Source organism: Streptopelia decaocto (genome assembly GCF_964273445.1).
Source record: "Streptopelia decaocto genome assembly, chromosome: 1".
Taxonomy (NCBI): Eukaryota; Metazoa; Chordata; class Aves; order Columbiformes; family Columbidae; genus Streptopelia; species Streptopelia decaocto.
In genome coordinates, this window is record NC_138663.1 from 62,318,401 (window position 1) to 62,338,328 (window position 19,928).

Here is a 19,928-nt window from a genome sequence, read left to right on the forward strand (position 1 = left end):
TAAAAAGTGTATGTGTATAGAGTGGCATGTGTGTGTGTATATATATATATGAGTCATAAGAGAAAGTGGGAATCTGCACAGAAGGTCTGGATAGCTTGAATAAATGTATTTTGACTTATCTGATATCTGCAGTCAGGGGGCAGGAATGCGTTTTAGAAGGGCTAAGTGAAGCTACTTGATCATTGTGAATTACAGATGTGAAAGCTAATGCCTGTTAACTGTAAACTGAGAGCCCTCTGACTGGAACTGCTTTTCTACTTGTAGACTCTGGCTAAAGAACATCGGGCGAAACTTCTGCAGCAACAACAGGAAGTGGCAGGTCTCTCTAAACAGCTGGAACACGTCATGAATTTTTCCAAATGGGCAGTTTCCAGTGGGAGCAGCACAGCGCTGCTGTACAGCAAACGCTTGGTAAGGGTAGGGACGGTAGTCCTCTCTGTTTGCTTAAGAGACTATAGTTAAAGCGGATGCGCACGCACACACTTGTCAGTAACACTAGAGAATTAGACTTTTCAATGACTTCCTACTAGTTGGAATATTTGTATGTAATTTTTGTGCTTTTCTCTTAAACATAAATGCAGATGTTTCTAATAATTTAGGTCTCTGGTCATGATTCTCTCCTGTTATGCTGCCGTGGAATTGTTGTAGATCTGCAGTAGAGACAACTCCTTTTCTCTGGAGTGAAAACCACAGAGCCATGAAACAGTGGGAAAAATGTTGCATGTCCTATATCATCATTGAGGTTCTTTTCAGTACTTGTTACTGTTCAGAGAAAGATGATATTTACATATCATGGAGTCTGATATCCAGCATTTTAATGTAAAAATTAATGTATTGCTTTGTTCTGTCAGACTCATCTTCCACTAAAAGTCTTCAAAAATTGATAAATGTGAAGCTGAGGCTTTTGGTTGTCCATGCAAACACTTATAAAGCTAAATATTTCAGTGCTATAATGACACTTAAGTCCTCCATGCATGTGGTCTCATTAAGCTGACTTCTCATGATGAACAGAAATCCTAGAAGTCCTGAAATAAAACAAACAAACAAAAAGCTGACCATGATTTGTCGATAGGTTACTGGAGTGTACTACCCTGATGACAGAAGTCTGTGGCAATATTTAGAAAAGATGCTAGATCCCTTTCTTCCAGTTCCTATAACCGGATCACAAAGTTTTTCTTTATTTTGTTGTTGCTAAGTTGAGAACATACTCAAGGGTTTTATGGGATTTATTTGTTTGTATTTGGCTTTGTTGTTGGTTTTTTGTTGGTGTATCTTTCTTTCCTCTCCTCTTTTTGATGCCCATTGGAATGCTGCAGGCTATAGCAGATAGCAGAATATTACTTGGTTTTAACAACTTACTTTGAGTAGCTAAATTCTGCCTGTCTTATACTGCCTCAGCAAGTCATATGTTTTAATTGAATAGAGAAAAAGAGCATCAAACTGAGTCATGTTGTTTATAATTGCTTAGCATTGTCACAAAGAGTTCTACTATGTCGGTAAGAAAACAAATTATGTTGCAGGTGTCTTAATCTTATAAGCTTTATGCAGTTGAAGAAAAAGACCATGTAGCCTATAAAGCCTCAGAAAATGAGAAATATTTTTCAAAATACAAATGAGCTTTAGGGTCCTGATTTTTTGCTGAAAGCTGGCATTGTCTGGGAGTTGAGTCGCTTACCCTATATGTGGACATCTGGAAAATATATTCCTGAACAGTGATGCATGGAGGAGCATTGGAGATATCTCCTTCAGCATATCCAACCACTCGAAACCAGGAGGGAGAAAAGCTCAGCAGACTTAAATGCAGAGTTCCTGCTAGGAGGGAATGTCTGTACTTCAGATAAATAGCCCACTAAACCATTTGCAGGAAGACATCAGTTGCCCAGCCTAGTCCTCCAACATGAGCAAAACATTGGTAACTATCACTATGACTGACAGGAGGTAACTGGTCTGGTCATGGGTTTACGTGTGTGCACAGTAGGAGGAACATATGGAGCAAACCATGACAAGACCTGTGTGCAACCTGTGTTGGTGACAGGACAAAAGACTATATACCACTATAGTGTGGTATACTTAGTTCTGCTAGTGTATGCAGAAAACCTAGGAAATCTATATTCAAAATAGTCATGTACTTTAAATTTTCCATGGTCATTGGAAAAACTTAAGTCTTGCCAAATATTTTTTTCATATCTGGTCTAAAAGTGACCTGCCTAAAATTGAAAGAAAAAGACCTCATAAACTAGAAGCTCAAAGAATAGAATAGAATCGTAGAATAGTTTGTGTTGAAAGGGTCCTTCAAAGGTCATCTAGTCCAACCCCCAGCAATGATCAGTGTCTTCACAGTATCACAGTGTGTTTGGGATTGGAAGGGACCTCAAAAGATCATCTAGTCCAATCCCCCTGCTGGAGCAGGAACGCCTAGGTGAGGTCCCACAGGAACATGTCCAGGTGGGTCTTGAATGTCTCCAGAGAAGGAGACTCCACAACCCCCCTGGGCAGCCTGTTCCAGTGCTTTGTCACCCTTACTGAGAAGAAGTTTTTTCTCAAATTTAAGTGGAACCTTTTGTGTTCCAGCTTGATCCCATTACCCCTTGTCCTATCATTGTTTGCCACCGAGAAGAGCCTGGCTCCATCCTTGTGACACTCACCCTTTATATATTTATAAACATTAATAAGGTCACCCCTCAGTCTCCTCTTCTCCAAACTAAAGAGACCCAGCTCCCTCAGCCTTTCTTCAGAAGGGAGGTGCTCTACTTCCTTAATCATCTTTGTTGCCCTATGCTGGACCCTCTCCAGCAGTTCCCTGTCCTTCTTGAACTGAGGGGCCCAGAACTGGACACAATATTCCAGATGTGGTCTCACCAGGGCGGAGTAGAGGGGAAGGAGGACCTCTCTCGATCTACTAACCACCCCCCTTCTAATAATTCTAATCATTCTAATAATTATAATTCTAATAATTATAAATAATTATTCTAATAATTATAAAATTATAATTATAAAATTCTTGCGTAAAAGATAACTAGTATAATTTTCAACACGTAAGATGATTTTGCCAAGTATGTCTCTTGAACCGTTCCAGGAAATAATCTATGGTTTAGGAAAAATAAATATTGAACTCTTAAGTTTTTTCTGTATCTACTGTGTGTGATTAAAAAATTAGTGCCTGTGTTAGATATTTCCAGTGAAACAACTGCAAGAAAGTATTTTTTTTTTCTTCTAGGAACTGGATAAATACTGAGAATTTGATAGAGTAATCTGCTTGTGTAATGTAATCATAGTCCCATCTTTTGGAATCAAGTGGTTGGAAGAGTCTGAAAATATCTGTGAATCTGAATGTTCTCAACAATAAAGCTTATAAAAACTGTTCTTTGGCTCTATGAAGAAAACTTAAATTTATTCCGAAGGAAAATTCCTGGTAACCATACTTGTTACCAAGAGGATAGGATACTTTTATTTGAACGAAAAAGAAATGGGCTAACATAGGTTTGGGGGAAAAAGAAAACAAAAATGGTTATGTGAATCTGTACTTCACTTGCAAGTAGTTTAAGTCTACAGGGAGAATAATTAATTTTCTTTAGGCTGTAGTCAATTGCATTTTAAAACTACTTTATGAATAAGAGGAAAGATGTTAAGAATACCTCTTTCATTTGTAGCCTGGACAAATTTCTCCATCTTTCACCTGTGTTCTCTAGGGGCTTGTTCAGGGTTTTTTTGGTGATTGTGTTTTTTTGGGGGGTGTGTTTGGTTTTTGTTGTTGTGTGTTTGTTTGTTTGCTTTTAAAGACTTCTTATGCTCTTCAGATATGTGACTCTGACCCCAGAGGAAAAAAAAAATCTTTTGTTCCTGTTCTAGATTACGTATCGACTGCGTTATCTTCTCCGAGCAAGGTGTGATGCTTCTCCAGTGACTAACAACACCATCCAGTTTCACTGTGATCCTAGCTTCTGGGCTCAAAATATTTTCAATCTAGGTATGATAAAGTTTTATTAGCCCTTGGGCGCTCTTTATCTTTATTTTGAAAGCAGCGTTCTTTTTGTGAAGATAAATAGCCTCCACACTATTCATTTCTTCGTTCACTTTGTTAGCTTTATTTTCTTACCCGTGGAAGACATTTGAAGTGCATTGTATGGGGAAAAGTATTATTTATTAATACTTACGATAAAGTATCAACAAACTTGCCTTGCTTGAATGGTACATATGATGGTGAAAATAACAGCCTTCAGTTTCCTGTGTGATACACGCGCCTTTGGGCTTCTGAAACAAGGAACAGAATCTCTAACCCTACTTCACATTGTAAGAAAGGATTCCAGAAGTCAGTCTCATTCTGCATCTTCCAGCCCCTTCTTCTGCTTCAATCCCATCTTCCCAAGCTGAAACCAATAGCAACAGCATCATATGTTCAAGAACCCCATTCACTCCCTTGTCACACTGAGCAATAATAAGCCTTGGAGAACTAAGATGACGGGGAGAATACTGAAGAAAAACAAGAAGAGAACACTACTTTTTGACAGTTGTCTGCCTTTAGATTATTTTGTGAAGTTGTGGGGTGGAATTAAGGAGAAAGCATATTTCTAACAGAGTTGCAAATGTACTTCATCCTCATTATCCTAGTAGGTTTTGATCTAGTCTCCAAACTGGTCTTTAAATTTTTTTTCTTATAGCTAGAAAAGCTGCTAGGGCTTTGTGATACTGGTGAATCCCAGAGTGTGGAAGCTTTGCAGGTAGCCTGCTTGTGTGACTGCCTGGAAGTCTGAGTTTAATGGACGTAAGAATCCTAGGAGTGCATCAGTTTAGGAGCAGAAAGTAAAGCTTAGAGATCTTTTCAGGATTTTAACTGCTGTCATGCTTCCTTCCTCTCCACTGTCATCTCAATGGGCACTTTGTTTTTCTGTCATGTGCAGAATGCTTTGTGAGGTACCTATGAGACCTTTTCTGCCTTTCATCAGAAAGTGCAGTCAGCTCTACAAATGTGCAGAGAGGTGCAAATGTATGTTTCTCTACAAAGGCAGAGAAAGAAAGTGTTATGACAGTGCTTTAGGCAAACAAGTTCCTTTTCCCACGCACCAGAACACTGGATGGTAGCAGGGAAATTCTCCAAGATCCTTCTATGTAAATTATTTTATTTGGTAAAGGAATCGAAAGTGAAACTCCTGTTTCCAGAAATGAGCTGCTGCTAAACTGAGGTGATGCTTGTCAAGACAGGGCTTTCTTTAGTGATTAATAAGGGGACTCTTTTAAAAAATTTGTTTATTTAATGAGCTGCTGAAATATGTTCCCTTAAATTCTGAGAAGTGCTACAATAGAAATGATACCTGTATAGATCAGCACAGGACTTATGGTAACAATTTATCTTTTTAAGTGATAGGTAAAACCACATAATGTTTATCTACCTGGTTTCAGAACTCACTACCTTTAGTCTGTTACATTTATGATCAGACATGTTCTGTTCCTGTAGGTAAACCAGATTTAAGAACCACTGAAGGAAAAATAAAAGCTGAGTAAAGAAACTAGTTACTTTGGGAATGGCTTGAATTCTAGTCAGGCTGCGTGTTGCTGACAGTGTGACAGCATCTGTACACTAATGGAATAGCTCTCTTATGGATTTCAGAATGTATTTAAGAAAAAAATTACAACACTTGAAGTGTTTTACTTCCACAAATTGTATGATAACCCATCGTTTTATAGAATAATGGAAGGGAACCATTCTCTTTAGTACCTTTGTGTAAGTAGCTTTATACCACACATGTTAAGTCTGGAAAGACTTTTGAAGATGTGATTAGACTTGGAGAGAAAAGAATTAAAGTATGGTATGGGTTTGGCAATTGATTGTAGTATACAATGCCATTCTCAGTCAAGGTAATTTCCTTTTTTAGAGAAAGAAAATAAAACAGATCTATTTGGACTCTAGTGAAATATTTCAGACAGCTGTATATAGGAAACAGTATTATTTATTTGCATTCTTCTCTGCTCACTTTATTGGGAAACATTGACTAGACCTGTTACAGGCTTAGTAAATGATATTAGGCATAGGTTGGTAGGGTTTTTTTTCCATTTTAGTAAAGACTGATCATAATTAAAAAGCATGCAACACCAAAATTACCTAGTGTCAATATGAAAACAGTGGTGTTGCTGTTAGCTTTCTGCCCTGCTCTGCACCACAGTATGTCGATTTCCTCTGTGCTTATATCTAGATAGGGGACTAGAATCATGCTACTTGCATAGCTTCTCAGCTCTTGGGATGAAGAAGAGAAATATATAATGCGAGAAGGTTCCTCCTTCTTCAGATAATCTGCCCCAAAATGAGCCAGGCTGGACTGCACAGGATCCACAGAGGCTGGTGGATATGAGGAGAGAAGTGGCAGAGGGTGACTTCAAGTTCTGCTGGGATTGTCAGGCTATCACATGGTGTACCTACCTCGTGAGGTGAACTCTCCTGGGAAGCCACCCTAATTTCTGGGACAGAAAAGAGAGTATGAAGTGTCAGTCTCCCCACTTGTATTGAAAAGCCTTTGTATAACCTTCCATAGATCATTGGAATTTTTACACTCTCTGTCTTGGGCCATAACTTTCCCTACTTCACTCCCTTTTAAACAAAGTAAGTACCTTTGTCCTTTTCTGTACAAACAGTGTGCTATTCCCTTGAATCAAATCAAAATCTGTTCAGGTTGGCCATCATCCTTCTTGAATGGGGTATCCAAAATCTTTCATGAGTGTTTAACGTAATCACACTATATATCTCTTCAGATAAATTCTCTCACCCAGCGTTATTGTCTGAAAGTTACCTGTCTAGTCAGATTTCCTTCCGAGTCAGTGGAATGATGTAAAACATCTCCTGGAGATGCCTATCACATCCTAGAATTGGTGGTGTGTAGCAACTGAAGAGTATCATTTGAGTATTCCATGGTGTTGACTCAGGCTAGAAAGGATCACAATTTCATTTATGTTGTTAAATCTTTTTATCAGATGATCAGATCAGGATATTCTTTCCCATTGAAACTTTGCTCCTTTGCTCTTCTGGAGAGGCCAGGATACCTTCCTAGGAGAATCCACCATATAGAGAAGGCTGTAGCACAAGACAATGGGCTATAAAATGCAATCAGTGACTAGGGAAACAAACAAAACAAAGAGAGACCTCTCATGTTTATGCATTTGTTACATTACAATTGCAAACAGTGACTCCATAGCATAAAATATTTGTGAAAAATAGCATTACTGCTAACTGCAATATTTTTGTATTAATTTTGTTTTGTTTAAACCAGGTTCTTTGGTAATTGAAGATAAAGAAACCCCACCAAATATGCCCAGGAGCCCTGTGATGGAAACAAACTTGCAGCCACCAGGCAGCTTACCTTCCAACCAGCTCTCTAAGTTCCCAACACAGATAAGCTTAGCTCAGCTTCGGCTCCAGCACATGCAGCAACAGGTCATGGCTCAGAGACAGCAAGCTCAGCGCAGAGCAGGTCCGGTAGTTTTACCAAATCCAAGAATGCCAGGAGCCATGCAGCAGCCTCCTGCTTCTCATCACGTAAGTCATTACTATTTCCAGAGAAGACTCTTTTTTACTGTGGCACTGAAGGAGAAAGTAAAGAAAGATAAGAAAAAAGAAAGAAATGAAATTTAGCTACGTAAGTGCAGATAGCTTCATCTGTAGCATGTGGCTATGTAAATGGGTTAAGGAACATTTTCCTTACTGGGAATTGAATGGGCATTTTAAACTTGTCTGGCAGAATGTGTGGTAGCACTCAGCCTATTTTTATTAATTAAAAAAATCATAATGTGTCCCACCATATATAGTGTCAAGCTACATATTTTCTATTTTTGTCAAATGATTAAAAAGTTCTTTTTCCCTGACTTTTTAGCATGAAACTCTGCGATTCTCCCATATCTCTTTCCAATTTGGAAATACTCTCACTGCTCCTTGTGATGTATCTGCATTTGTTCTATCAGAATAACTCAAAACCATCTACTGAGTTTTGTTTTTAACACGGAAAATCAATGTATTGTGTGCTCATTCAGATAAATGGTGTGGTACTATTTGTTTGCATCTGATTTGTAAAGCGTTTCAGAAGTTTAAAAGGGCCACTTGGTAAAAATACCTAGAATAGATACCAGCTAACTTGCAGAATTGTTTGCTTGTTTTCATGCAGGCACCTCCCCGCTTGATTCATTTTCAGAATCACAGCCCCAAGCCCAATGGTTCAGCTCTTCCTGCACAACAGATGCGATTTCCCCAAAATCAGAACCCACCAAGGCAAGCAATAAAGCCCAACCCATTGCAGATGGCGTTCTTGGCCCAGCAAGCTATAAAACAGGTAGAGTTTCTTTTCCCTTTTCACTCCTGTGTAGAAACAAAACATAAAATGTGCTTTATATTATCTTTTTAAGTTTCTAGCATTCTTTTCAATTAGAACAGAGATACCCACAGTTTTCTTGATGAGATAACTGTCGAGTTTCTTTAATTTTGACAGTTCTAAGCAGCTGAAGCATTACAGAAGTGAGCCACTGTGTGCTATGTAGGTGTTTCATTCTCTTGTTTGCTGTTACTGTTCTGGCCACTTATTCAAAACTTAACATGGCCGTGGTCTGCACACTACAATTGGTGAACAGACAACTAGAAAATCCCATTATTTAGCTTGATCTTAGTGATTTCACTGGGAATCAGGTAACAGCTTGACTAAAAAACTACAGCTGCCACCATTCTCCAGAGTGTGCCAAATCTGAGCTTCTACAGATGAGGCAAGAAAATAAAGTCCACAATTGTGGCACATCTACTGAGTAAGACTGATAAATACCTACCTAATCAGCAGTTGAACTGGAGCAGAAGCAAACACTTGACATGTTTTCTGAATGTTCAGGAAGGCAAATCTTCATCTTAACATGTGAGTAGTTGGTATGTGGAAGGAAGGAGAAACTCATGTCACTAGAAGAAAGCAGGCAAGAATCAAGTGAAGATTGTGACCTGAGGAGTGGAGTAATACCATTCATGTTTGCAATGCTTATGATGTCAGAGTTAAAAATGAAGAAAGCTATACAATATTTAAGAGAACCTGTAGTAACAAAAACTAAGTCACTTCTGTGCCTCTGAAAAGAGGATTGGCCTGTCTGCAAGCCTTTCTTTCAAGTATATTCATTATCTAGTAATGCCTTTCTGAAACTAGGGACCAGTAAATACAATGAATGACTAAAAAGGGATTGAGCGGAGTCAAATTTTGCCTGTGGTTGCCATGAAATTCTATTAAACTCATTGAAAACTGTGTATGTCTAAATGAGAAAGAAATTTAGTCTGACTTGACTGTGCGCTTCATATTTTGGTGGTAAAACATATATGTGAGTGGAGATACAGTCAGCATTTCAAATGCTTAATCACTTTAAGTTGTTAAGGGAAGCACGACATCAAATGCTTGATGACATCCAAGTGACACTATAGCTATTTACTTAATAAAGCATTGGAGTGGTTGTGCATTCAGCCTATTATCTGTAATGCATTTATTTCACTAAAACTGTTACATTTCTCCCACAAGACTGTCAATGCAGCATGAAATATTAATAGATACTTAACATCAAGATATAGGTTTGAATGTAAGAATTCCCATTCATTTCTTCTATTCATAATTTTCAACTGCTTGTCATCTTCCCTTGTCGTGTAAGATTGGTTCTTGAAATTAGATAACTTCAGAATAAATCAGGGGTTTATGTTTGAATTCAGTTTACTGAACTAAGCCTGCTTGTTTAACTGCTGAGTTAGAACTAGTGTACGTATGTGATGGGATCTGTTGAAAAAAATATAATGCTGAATTGTGGAATATCGTCTTTTCTTTTTAGTGGCAGATTGGTAGTGGGCAATCTTCAACTGCCCTTTCTACTGCAAGCAGCACAACGTCTACTCCGTCCAGCCCTACAGTCACTAGTGCTGTAGAATGTGATGGGAAGACATACGGTCCCCCTGTCATTGATTTGAGTTCTCCAGTGGGTAGCTCCTACAATCTGCCATCACTTCCTGATGTAAGTGTAACGTAAGAGCTGTGTTTTATGGATTATATTTTGAAGTAAGTCTTAATGTTTGTGAAAAGTAGAAACCTGTTGTGGTTTAAGCCCAGCTGGCAGCTAAACATCACACAGCCACTTTAGCTGCTTGCTCACTCCCCCTTGGTGGGTCGGGGGAGAGTATCAGAAGAACAGAAGTGGGTTTAATAGGTAAAACAAAAGTCATACATGCAAGCAAAGCAAAAAAAGGAATTAATTCACCACTTCCCATGGGAAGGCAGGTGTTCATCCATCTCCAGGAATGCAGGGTTCCATCACACATAATGGTTATTTGGGAAGACAAACACCATTGCTCTGAATGTCCCCCACTGCCTTCTTCTTCCCCCAGCTTATATACTGAGCATGATGTCATATGGTGTGGAATATCCCTATGGCCAGTTTGGGTCAGCTGTCCTGGCTGTGCCCCCTCCCAGCTTCTTGTGCACCTGGCATAGTGTGAGAAGCCAAGTCCTTGACTACCTTAGCAACACCTCAAACATCAGTGTGTTATCAGTGTTCTCATACTACATCCAAAACAGAGCACTGTACCGACTACTAGGAAGAAAATCAACTCTACTCCAGCCAAAACCAGAACAAACCCTTTTGGACTGAAATTTTTCCTCTGTTTGTCAAAATGAGACAGTTCCAGATAACAGTGCAGGATTGCCTACATGATGCTGGTAATAGTTGGAACTGTTCTGGGAGATGGCTGTTAGGACAACTAAGAAAAATAACATTGCAGGTTGTAATTGTAATTACACTTGTTAATTTGGATGCTGCATATTTTCCCCCCATCCCCCATACTGATACTAACAAAAATGAGTTAGCTTTTCTTTACCAGTGTCCATAGATAGCACTGGTTTGCTGATGATATTTCTGGTAAATTTTTAGCATTTTTTTAATACATTTGCACCTTATTGAAAGGGCTGTCTTAGGTATTAATTGTTAGTATCCTGGATATATGCCTTATATCTTCTCCTTTTGATATTTCTTTTCTTCATATATCGCCTAACATGACTGTGAGCAGGTGACAGAAGGAGCATCATAAGATCATATTTTCTTAAATTTCTGAACTTCTCTTTCATAGTTTCTTATTGGTACATGTTTGTCAGAGGTCTGTGTTAGAGCTGTTGAATTTTAGTCAGTTGACTTTATTCTTTCAAATAACTGCTGAGCCTATTTTTGCGGCCCAAGGTTTGTAGACACCTGAAATATGCTTTTTCTAGTCATAAATTGCTGTTGTCCCTGTTTCTCCCATCTGTCTTCTGTTCTCACCAATAAACTAACAGATAAAAGGATTCTGTTTTTTTTAAACAGTATACACAGAGTACACACAGTATCTGTCAGGCTTAAAAGGTGAACTACACAACATGATCATAAAACTACTGAGTCTGTGAGACATGTTAGCATACTGGCTTTTGTGCACAGTATTATTATGAGCTCTTCTACTTGTATATGGCTAAGTTTGTGCTATTAAGATACATGGCCGAGATCACTGCAGACGTGCATCCACTTCACATGATTTCTGTTTATAAACTAGACTTTCAGTGGTCAATACAGTTGATACCAGTGGATTTGTGAGGTGTCTGAGAAAACTGATACCAAGGTGACCTGTTTTCTAATCAAACATGATCTTAAGTATTGCAAAAACCCTAATATTTCAAAAGAGCATTCCTCTGTCAAACCAGAATGTGTGATTTTTGCAGAAAATCAGAGTGGTAAATTGGGAGCCCCTAAAACTGAGTTCAGGTGTTGAGCCTGGGCTGTGGGTGGAAAGAACAAGTGTTGGTTTGCTGTTTGCATTTTGAGTCAATATGCTTGGCCTCTACCCTGAAGGTATTTGGGACAGATGGAATTGAGTGGCCCTTGGGGTAGTAAATTAATGGATAGTTTGTGTATTGCTTATTGTCTTTTTTTGGAGGATATAACATGAGCATGTCAAAAGAAGGTATGGAGATAAAAAATTCGTCTCATACTTCAATGTGTGAAAGCTACCTGTCTAATGTAAGCCTTCTATGTAGCTGATGGGGAAAAATTGGCTCTTGCACAATCATCTGATCTTAAAATGAATCGCTGCCTGGATTGGGCCATTTCTTTTCTTTTTAGAGAAAGCAGGATGACCTGTTTTAATGTAACCACCTCGCTTTTTGTGCAGCTAAAGTTAGCTGAGATACATTTTGGTCTTCACCTTCAAAATAACAGTATGGCAGAAGCATGGGGTGTTTACTTGTTGTTGTTGTTTGGGGAATATTGTTGTGGTTTGGTTTTGTTTGTTTTTCTCTCCTAACAGTAAATGCTTCCCCTCTCTTCGCCACATTTAGATTGATTGTTCAGGAAACATCACACTGGATAATGTTGTAAGGAAGGATGGCACTGCAGAGCAGAATCAGCCAAAACCCCCTTCGAACAGAACTGTGCAGTCACCAAATTCATCAGTACCATCACCAGGCCTCTCAGGTAATTGGAATGGGGTGCAATTTTCTGTTTGTGGTGTAATGGAAGAAAATGTAATGTGGCAATGTTGACACTGGTGTCAGAATTAGTTACTTCTATTTTATATCAAAGATGAGAAATATGGAAACAAAGGCGAAGTTGTAGAAACCCTAGCAGGAGGTAAAGTTGAGGCAATATTTTAGTCTTGTGAACAGAAGTAAGTTGCCAGATCTTAAAAACATGGAGGGAAAAACAGCAAGTTGCATAGAAATCCATAGAAAAATGTCACTCTTAGGGGTGCACCAAATTAAAAACTAGAAGCTGTGGTAGGAGACAAGTATTTGAAAAAGCAAGATAGGATGTAACAGAAGACATTGGCTACAAATGGTGACTTGGGAAGTTCAATTTGGATACCAGAAAAACTTTTTCACTGGAAGGGTAGTGCAGCACTGACACAAGTCGATCAGAGAGGTGATTGTTCTGCATAGCTACATGCGGTGGACTTGGATTTCTGTCACCATGCCTGGTGCATTTTGCTAAAATCTGCTTTGTTTTTCCTTTCATGTAATGAGGCTACATGAGTGTGAATTCCCAATGAGCACTCATGCAACATTCATGAGATTAAATGAGATATGGGTTAAATAAATGACACCGCAGCAGAAATTTTGCCCCAAACCTGTGTACTTCTCTGGATCACATTTCAGACTTGGCACAGACCTGTGTTTTGTTCTAATCTGATTCTTCTGTCCTAGGAGGAGTCAGTGTGACAAACATACACCCTCCAATTCGTTCACCCAGTGCCTCCAGTGTTGGGAGCAGAGAGAGGTAAGGAAAGAATAAAATGTAACTTCAACCTCCACAGATGATGTCTTGGTCTCTTCTCCCTTTAATGCATATAGAAGTCAATTGGCCTCACCTTCTCTGTTAGCAGGCCAGGCTTGATGGTTATTACCACACTCTTTGCATTCTAAAAGTAGTAATTTCATTTGAAATGTATTAATAGCACATCTAAAAGTGTATTAACTCTGTAAACAATTGCTAGATTTGCATTATTAAAAGAATGCCAATTCTAATTTAGGTTTTAAATTTGGAAAAATCAGCTAAAGGAAAAAGTTGCATATTGAAAGTCCTCACAAAACTATACATGACTTCAGATTTAAGGAACTGTTGTTACAAAGAGGGTTATTAAGAATTTTCTGCCATAATACAGTTAGTTAAGTGAGCACTGGATATCTACGGAGAGTCTACACAAATGCTTTTATCCCGTAGTGATGGAATATTAATGAACAAATAGATTTACACAATGTTGTTTGAAGAGCACAGTTCTATTGATGTGTTCTGGTAAATCAGAGCACACATCTGACATGAGATTAATTTTTCATGCAGAGAAAAATCAGGTTAAATTCATCGTGCTCGAATTGGGAATGCAGATGCTTGTTAATATAGAATATCTTTTACTTTCTTCCATTCACGTGGTAAATTCTGTGAAGGACTCTTACGAATTTCTTTAAATATCTGTCTGAAGAGTATTTTACTTGCATTTAAAAAACCCATGATTCTGTCTGCTGCTGCTTGAATTCATTTTGTTAGATTTAAAATTCTTGTGCACCTGGCACGGCATTAGAAGCTAAAAGGTCCTTGACTACTTAGCAACAAGTAAAACGTCAGTGTGTTATCAACATTATTCTCATTTGAAATCCAAAACACAGGACTATACCAGCTACTAGGAAGAAAACCATCTCCCAGGTGAAACCAGGGCATATTAAAAGCCGGTAATCTCCTGGGTTTGAGTTTGGTTGTCCATTCTCATTGTATTATGACCAAACACATGAAAAAAGATCCAGTTCTAAAAGTAAGGGCCTAGTTTTGGTAGAGTTGCAAGTCTGCAAGATATTCCACGATAACGTATATATGTGTTTTATCTGGTTTATCCCCTTGTGTGGTTTACAATCATCAGTTTGGCGCCGTAGAAACACTGGCCTTCTGAAAAACACAGCTGCGTGTCCTCCAAAGTGAGATAATGTTCAGTGGAAGTGCTTTTTTGCGTGTGACCTAAAAGAACTGGAGATTATTTGCAAGTCTCGCACTAATGATAAGTAAAACCATGAGTAATTAGCTGGTTGTGAAATTGCGCCATAAAATTTTTCCCTTTTTGCAATGCCTTTTCAACATACATGAAAGAAAATTAACTTGGATGTTGTATTCTATGAAGTAATACTGTAGTGCTCAGGATTCAAAGCAGCAAAATGTATTAGCATCCTGAGGTCTTGGAAAGCATCAGTGTACAAAAGGCGTCCAGTTCTGACTCTTAATTTCCTTTTTTCCTACCTCTTTCTGTCATTTACAGCTCTGGCTCCTCCAGCAGGCCACCAGGAGCCGATTCTACACACAAAGTCCCCGTCGTTATGCTGGAGCCAATCAAAATTAAACAGGAGACAAGCACGCCAAATGAGAACTTTGATTTCCCAATTGTTGTAGTGAAGCAAGAAACGGAAGAGGAATCCCGGCCTCAGAATGTAATATTAACAGTTGTCAAGATCTCCTTTCTCTTTGGTGGAGGGTATTTTGCATTTATGGGGAATAGAATAATTTCCTAATATTGTGTTGAGGAATTTTTACAGGGAAAACATAAAGCTAAATAAAAGGAAGAGGAGAAATTCAAAATCAAACTGTCTCTGCTGCCAGTTCAGTTAATTAACTGGTGCAATCTAACTGCCTTTATCCATTGAAAACCTGGGAAGGCACAGAACATCAAATTTTCCTGGGGTACTAGGAAGTTCTAATCGTAGTGCAGTAATATACATAAAAAAGATTGCTAGACTTTTGGGGCATCAAAGATTAGTTTTTATTAGCGGAGTGGTAAATAGCCTTTCATAGCTGATTTCTTGTGTTTAGTTGCCTGATGTTTTCGCGCCTGTTGCAAGTCATATGGCTGCTTGCATATAAATTTGTTATTCTGGTCATTTTACTTGTTGTGTTATGGTCATGTAAATGTACATAAATTTTACACTCTGGCTTCCTTTGTTTCTTTTTACAGACCACCTTTCCAAGAAGCATACTTACTTCGTTGCTGTTAGATAACAATCACAATTCCACTTCTGATGAAGCTGTTTTAAGAACAGATGCGCCGGACAGCACCGACGATCAGCCGGGGATGCTGCAGGAGAACGCATCCAGCGGGAAGACGGGGTGGATGGGGCCGTCCCACGCCGGGGAGGGCAGAAAAGAGGATGATCCCAATGAAGATTGGTGTGCAGTGTGTCAAAATGGAGGGGAGCTCCTTTGCTGTGAGAAGTGTCCCAAAGTGTTCCATCTTTCTTGTCACGTCCCTTCACTGAGGAGCTTTCCAAGGTAATTACAACACCTTCAATTCCATCTAAACGTGCTTTAAAAGACATAAGCTTTGTATTGTGGAACCCAGCGCAAGAAGTTTTAGCCTCAAAGGAAGCAGTCAGCTTTGAATTCTTGAATCCAGAAGTCGTAATAATTGGTGAAAATTGGAATTCGCATTGAAACTCCAGTTTAATTCTACAGATTTGCAGCCACAGTAATAAAACTCTTCACTTATTTGGCAATTAAGCAAGGCCACTTACATCTAGGGCATTTATTTTTAAAAATTGGGCCACAGAATTACCAGTCTGATATACAATGTTTTAAGCATGATATAAAATATAATAATAATAAAAGAAGGAAAATCTAAGCTAATATAGTGTTAAGTATATTATTACTATAATTATATATGTTATTATAGTGCTATACATGGCTACATTCCAAGCATTGGATGTAGCAACTGGTATGTTCTGGTAACATCTCTTTCTATGTTGAAATAACCAGTAGGCTTTCTTCATTGCCTGTTACAGCACAACTACTCAGTTTCAGTAGTTTCAAAATACAGTCTTAAATAGGTTGTTCTTGTTATAAGCATTTGTGGCATTTGCTTCTGGAATTAGTGTCTTTGATTAAAATAAGCAGCATTTTGCAACGTTCCAACTTTGAAATGCCATGCAGTAAGCTTATTAGTATTAAAGGATAAAAACGTCTGTCATAACATGTTCATTGTTTAATGCTCTTAAAATATTAGGTTTTCTTATTAAATATCAGCATATTTTGCTGGTGTAAAACATTTGGATAGCACCTTGGTTTAGTACATTGATCATCTCTGTGCTACTCTTAACAAGCATAATTCTCCAGGCATGTCTGCTCTTTTAAATGTAACTAGAAATTGCACATAAAAATGTTTCTTTTACCTTTCAAAACTTTACATTACGATGTGGGTTTTTTTAAATAAGATTATGTTATATTACAGCTTTGTGCTGTAAGCAAAACCCAGTAAAGTTACAGTAAGCACTTAAACTAATAAGCATTAGTGCTTTTCTGACAAGAAAAAAAAGTTATCTTTACGGAGGTAGATAACTATGTATTCACAACACTTTCTGTCAAAATTAATGCTTCAAGAATAAGGCTTTGAAATGTCTCTTTTTTTACTGGATCATTCTGTGGAAACTGAGGTGATGCCGTCCAGGGGCAAGTGAGCCAAAAACAACTTTCCTGACAAGTGTTCAGATCTGTAAAGGTGCATTTTAATACAAGTGCACAGTGTTCCTGGACTTCAGGCCATGGTTATCTTGATTTTCCTCCTGTCTTTAGATGTGTCAGGTTTTTGGTCTCACTTTTGTGGGTTTTTCTTTTGCAGCTGTAACACTCTGCTTAACAAACTTCAGTCTCTCAGCATTAGTTCCTTCAAACACACAAAATTATTACGCTATTATTATGTCAGAAGTGCCAGTCTGCTGCTTTCGGTATTAGTTTTGATTCTTGCTTCAGGTGGATGGAACAATCTCCCCTATAGATTCACAAGGTTGCTGCATCTTTTCTTCTTCACTCCAAGCCACCACATTCTCCCTGATTCTTGGATATTTAAATGCTTCATTCCTCTATCTTTTATATGTTTCCTGTATCATAAGGTCTTTAGCTCATGGCCTGTATCTATTTTTGTGTATCTACCATGTCATTTCTCTGCTGCTAGTCCAGGCACAGTGGTGTCACTGTCATATAAATAACTGTGTCGTGTTAAGAGAGTAGAAGGTAAAAATCTCTTTGAAGGAAAATGCCCATCATTCACGACTGTATGCTACAGCTTGCAGATGGTGGAAATATTTGGATTACTCTAAATAAAATCCCGTAATAAATTATTATTTTTAACTTGGAAAGTCTTCTGCCTTACTAAACGAACTAAAAGGTGCTGCAGAAACTCTTTCCCATTTACAAAGATATTATTATAATGTATGCCTGAGTAAATACACACAGTTAGATCCCTTAGCTGGTTATTGCTGAATTCTGTCTATATGTACGCAGTGCAATTCAGCCCTCTTGTGGTTGTCTGCAAGCATGCCAGTTTCATTTGTGAAGAACTGTATTAAAAACATAGACTTGCTAAGTTTTTCAACAAGGTTCACAACTTGTATTAGAGGATCAGCAAACACAGCTTGCAGAATTACTTTTTATTGTAAACTTGTGCTGTCATTTAAATTTGCAGGGTTTTCCTAGACTAACTGCTAAAATTGGGAGCATCTGAAAGTTTTAGGGAGTAAAGAATATCTGGTTTTCCAAAAAAATCTTGTTCCGAGTAATCTGTATAGATTAGGAATGTGTGTTAGATCAGCCTTGTAGAGAAAATATATAGTTCTCACCATACAGCTCTAACACTTTTCCTTCTGTTTGGTCTCTGTATTATTCATTCAGTCTCTCTGTGTTAGGAAATAGAACTATTAGTGCTTTGCTTGAATCCTGCAAGCTCAAGCAAAAAATTCCAGTACTAACAAGGGTAGACACCATTTGTCTATTATGACGAACCATTTTTCTGTTATAACACCATTAATGACACCAGTGCCATTAAAAAGGAAACAAAGCTCTAAAAGCACTTTTGGCAGCACTCTCTGCCTTTTGTAGTGTTTTAGAGACTACTAACAACAAGATAATACATGATGCAGCAAAAAAACAGCCCACAAATGAGGAACTTTTCTAGAAATACGTGGAAAGCCTTTTGTTACGAGTGTGCTGCATCACTGGGGTCAATGTGTCTGTTTGTCTTCTTTAGCGGAGAGTGGATTTGTACATTCTGTCGGGATTTGTCCAAGCCAGAAGTTGAATATGACTGTGATAAACCTGCTCACAGCTCTGAAAAGAGAAAATTGGAAGACACTGTGGGTTTGGCGCCAATAGACCGCAGGGTAAGATAAAATGAGCACTGCCTTGCTGCTTCTTGTGTTCTGAAATGTAGTCGTCTTTTAAAAAGTGATGTTAAAGAGAAATAATTTTTAAAATAAGCTCTGAGATCATAGCAGCCTTCACGTAAACAGGCTGAATGATGCAGAATTCTGAGTGTCTGAGAAGCGTTTCTGATCTGCTGCTCTGAACTGGGTCTGTGTTCCAGGAATCACCAAGTGCTGTTGCTAACAAGAGCTCTGGTACACAGCGACCTGGCATTGAGAGTTGTTCTCTTTGTACTCTCCAAATTTGGCATAGATTGACATTATCAACGAATGGTTTTAGTCTTTAAAGCACTTTGCCAACATCCTTCTTGAAAAATTAAGGTGGTTCTTTCACAATGAAGATACATAGAGGTGCAATACTGATCCTGCAGAGATTAACACAAGACTCTGGGAATAACTGCTGGTCATTTTCCAGCTTTGAATATTCTGATGGAAAAGCTAAAAAGCAGGCAGTGGATATCCAACTTTTGTTATTTCCTTAAACCTCAGAGATAAAAGAAAGCAACTGCCTTTGAGCAGACAGTTGAACTGCTCAACAATATTTTGGATTCTTGGTGTGGTTTTGGTTTGGATTTGCCTTTCTTGATTTTTCTTACTTTTTGTAGTCGTTTCATTATTATTAAAACTTTTTTTTAAAGATATTTGAGCTGTGTTGACAACTTTCAGCAGTGTTTTACTCGGTTTCAGTTGCCAACTGGTGTAAATACACTGAAATTAGTGTTTTATTTGGGGTCTTAGTCTACCTGTAGAACCATTATTTACATGTGCTGCTATCTAAAAGGAAAAAAAAAACACCCTAACTTTGCATTTTGCTTTAAATGTAAGTTATAAAAATATAAGTCCTGTAAATATTCTGATAAAGGATCAGCAAGCATAAAATCACACAAAACCATTTTTAGAATCTCTTTCGAGGCTTTAAAATATTTGGATACACAAAGAAAATATATTCCCTCCCACTGGTAACAAAAAGCACTGTAGGCTTAGCAGTTATACCCAGATCTAGAAAAATATTACTGCTATTTCTGAATATTGATAAAGCATGAAGAGCCACGCATGCTTTTTTAATTCCTTAGAATGTCTACTGGGCTCAGCAAATGCTGAATAACACTGTTAGTAACTGTATGAGGTTTCTTAGCATGTATGTGAGAGTTGATGATGTATCTATCGCAGAGAAGGAACCCTGGGGGCCACTAGTTAATCTCG

General features: G+C 38.2%; 1 protein-coding gene across 1 annotated transcript in view; it reads left to right on the forward strand.

Moving 5' to 3' along the window:
• Nucleotides 1–19,928, forward strand: part of TRIM24 (tripartite motif containing 24) — a 63,866-nt gene that overhangs the window by 39,608 nt on the left and 4,330 nt on the right. Inside the window, exons 7-16 of the mRNA XM_082042977.1 lie at nucleotides 265–411; nucleotides 3,850–3,967; nucleotides 7,257–7,522; nucleotides 8,145–8,309; nucleotides 9,820–9,999; nucleotides 12,342–12,477; nucleotides 13,206–13,278; nucleotides 14,801–14,969; nucleotides 15,491–15,804; nucleotides 18,551–18,683. Of these exons, the coding sequence (XP_081899103.1) occupies nucleotides 265–411; nucleotides 3,850–3,967; nucleotides 7,257–7,522; nucleotides 8,145–8,309; nucleotides 9,820–9,999; nucleotides 12,342–12,477; nucleotides 13,206–13,278; nucleotides 14,801–14,969; nucleotides 15,491–15,804; nucleotides 18,551–18,683 (1,701 nt within the window). The remainder of the gene's footprint in view (nucleotides 1–264; nucleotides 412–3,849; nucleotides 3,968–7,256; nucleotides 7,523–8,144; nucleotides 8,310–9,819; nucleotides 10,000–12,341; nucleotides 12,478–13,205; nucleotides 13,279–14,800; nucleotides 14,970–15,490; nucleotides 15,805–18,550; nucleotides 18,684–19,928) is intronic.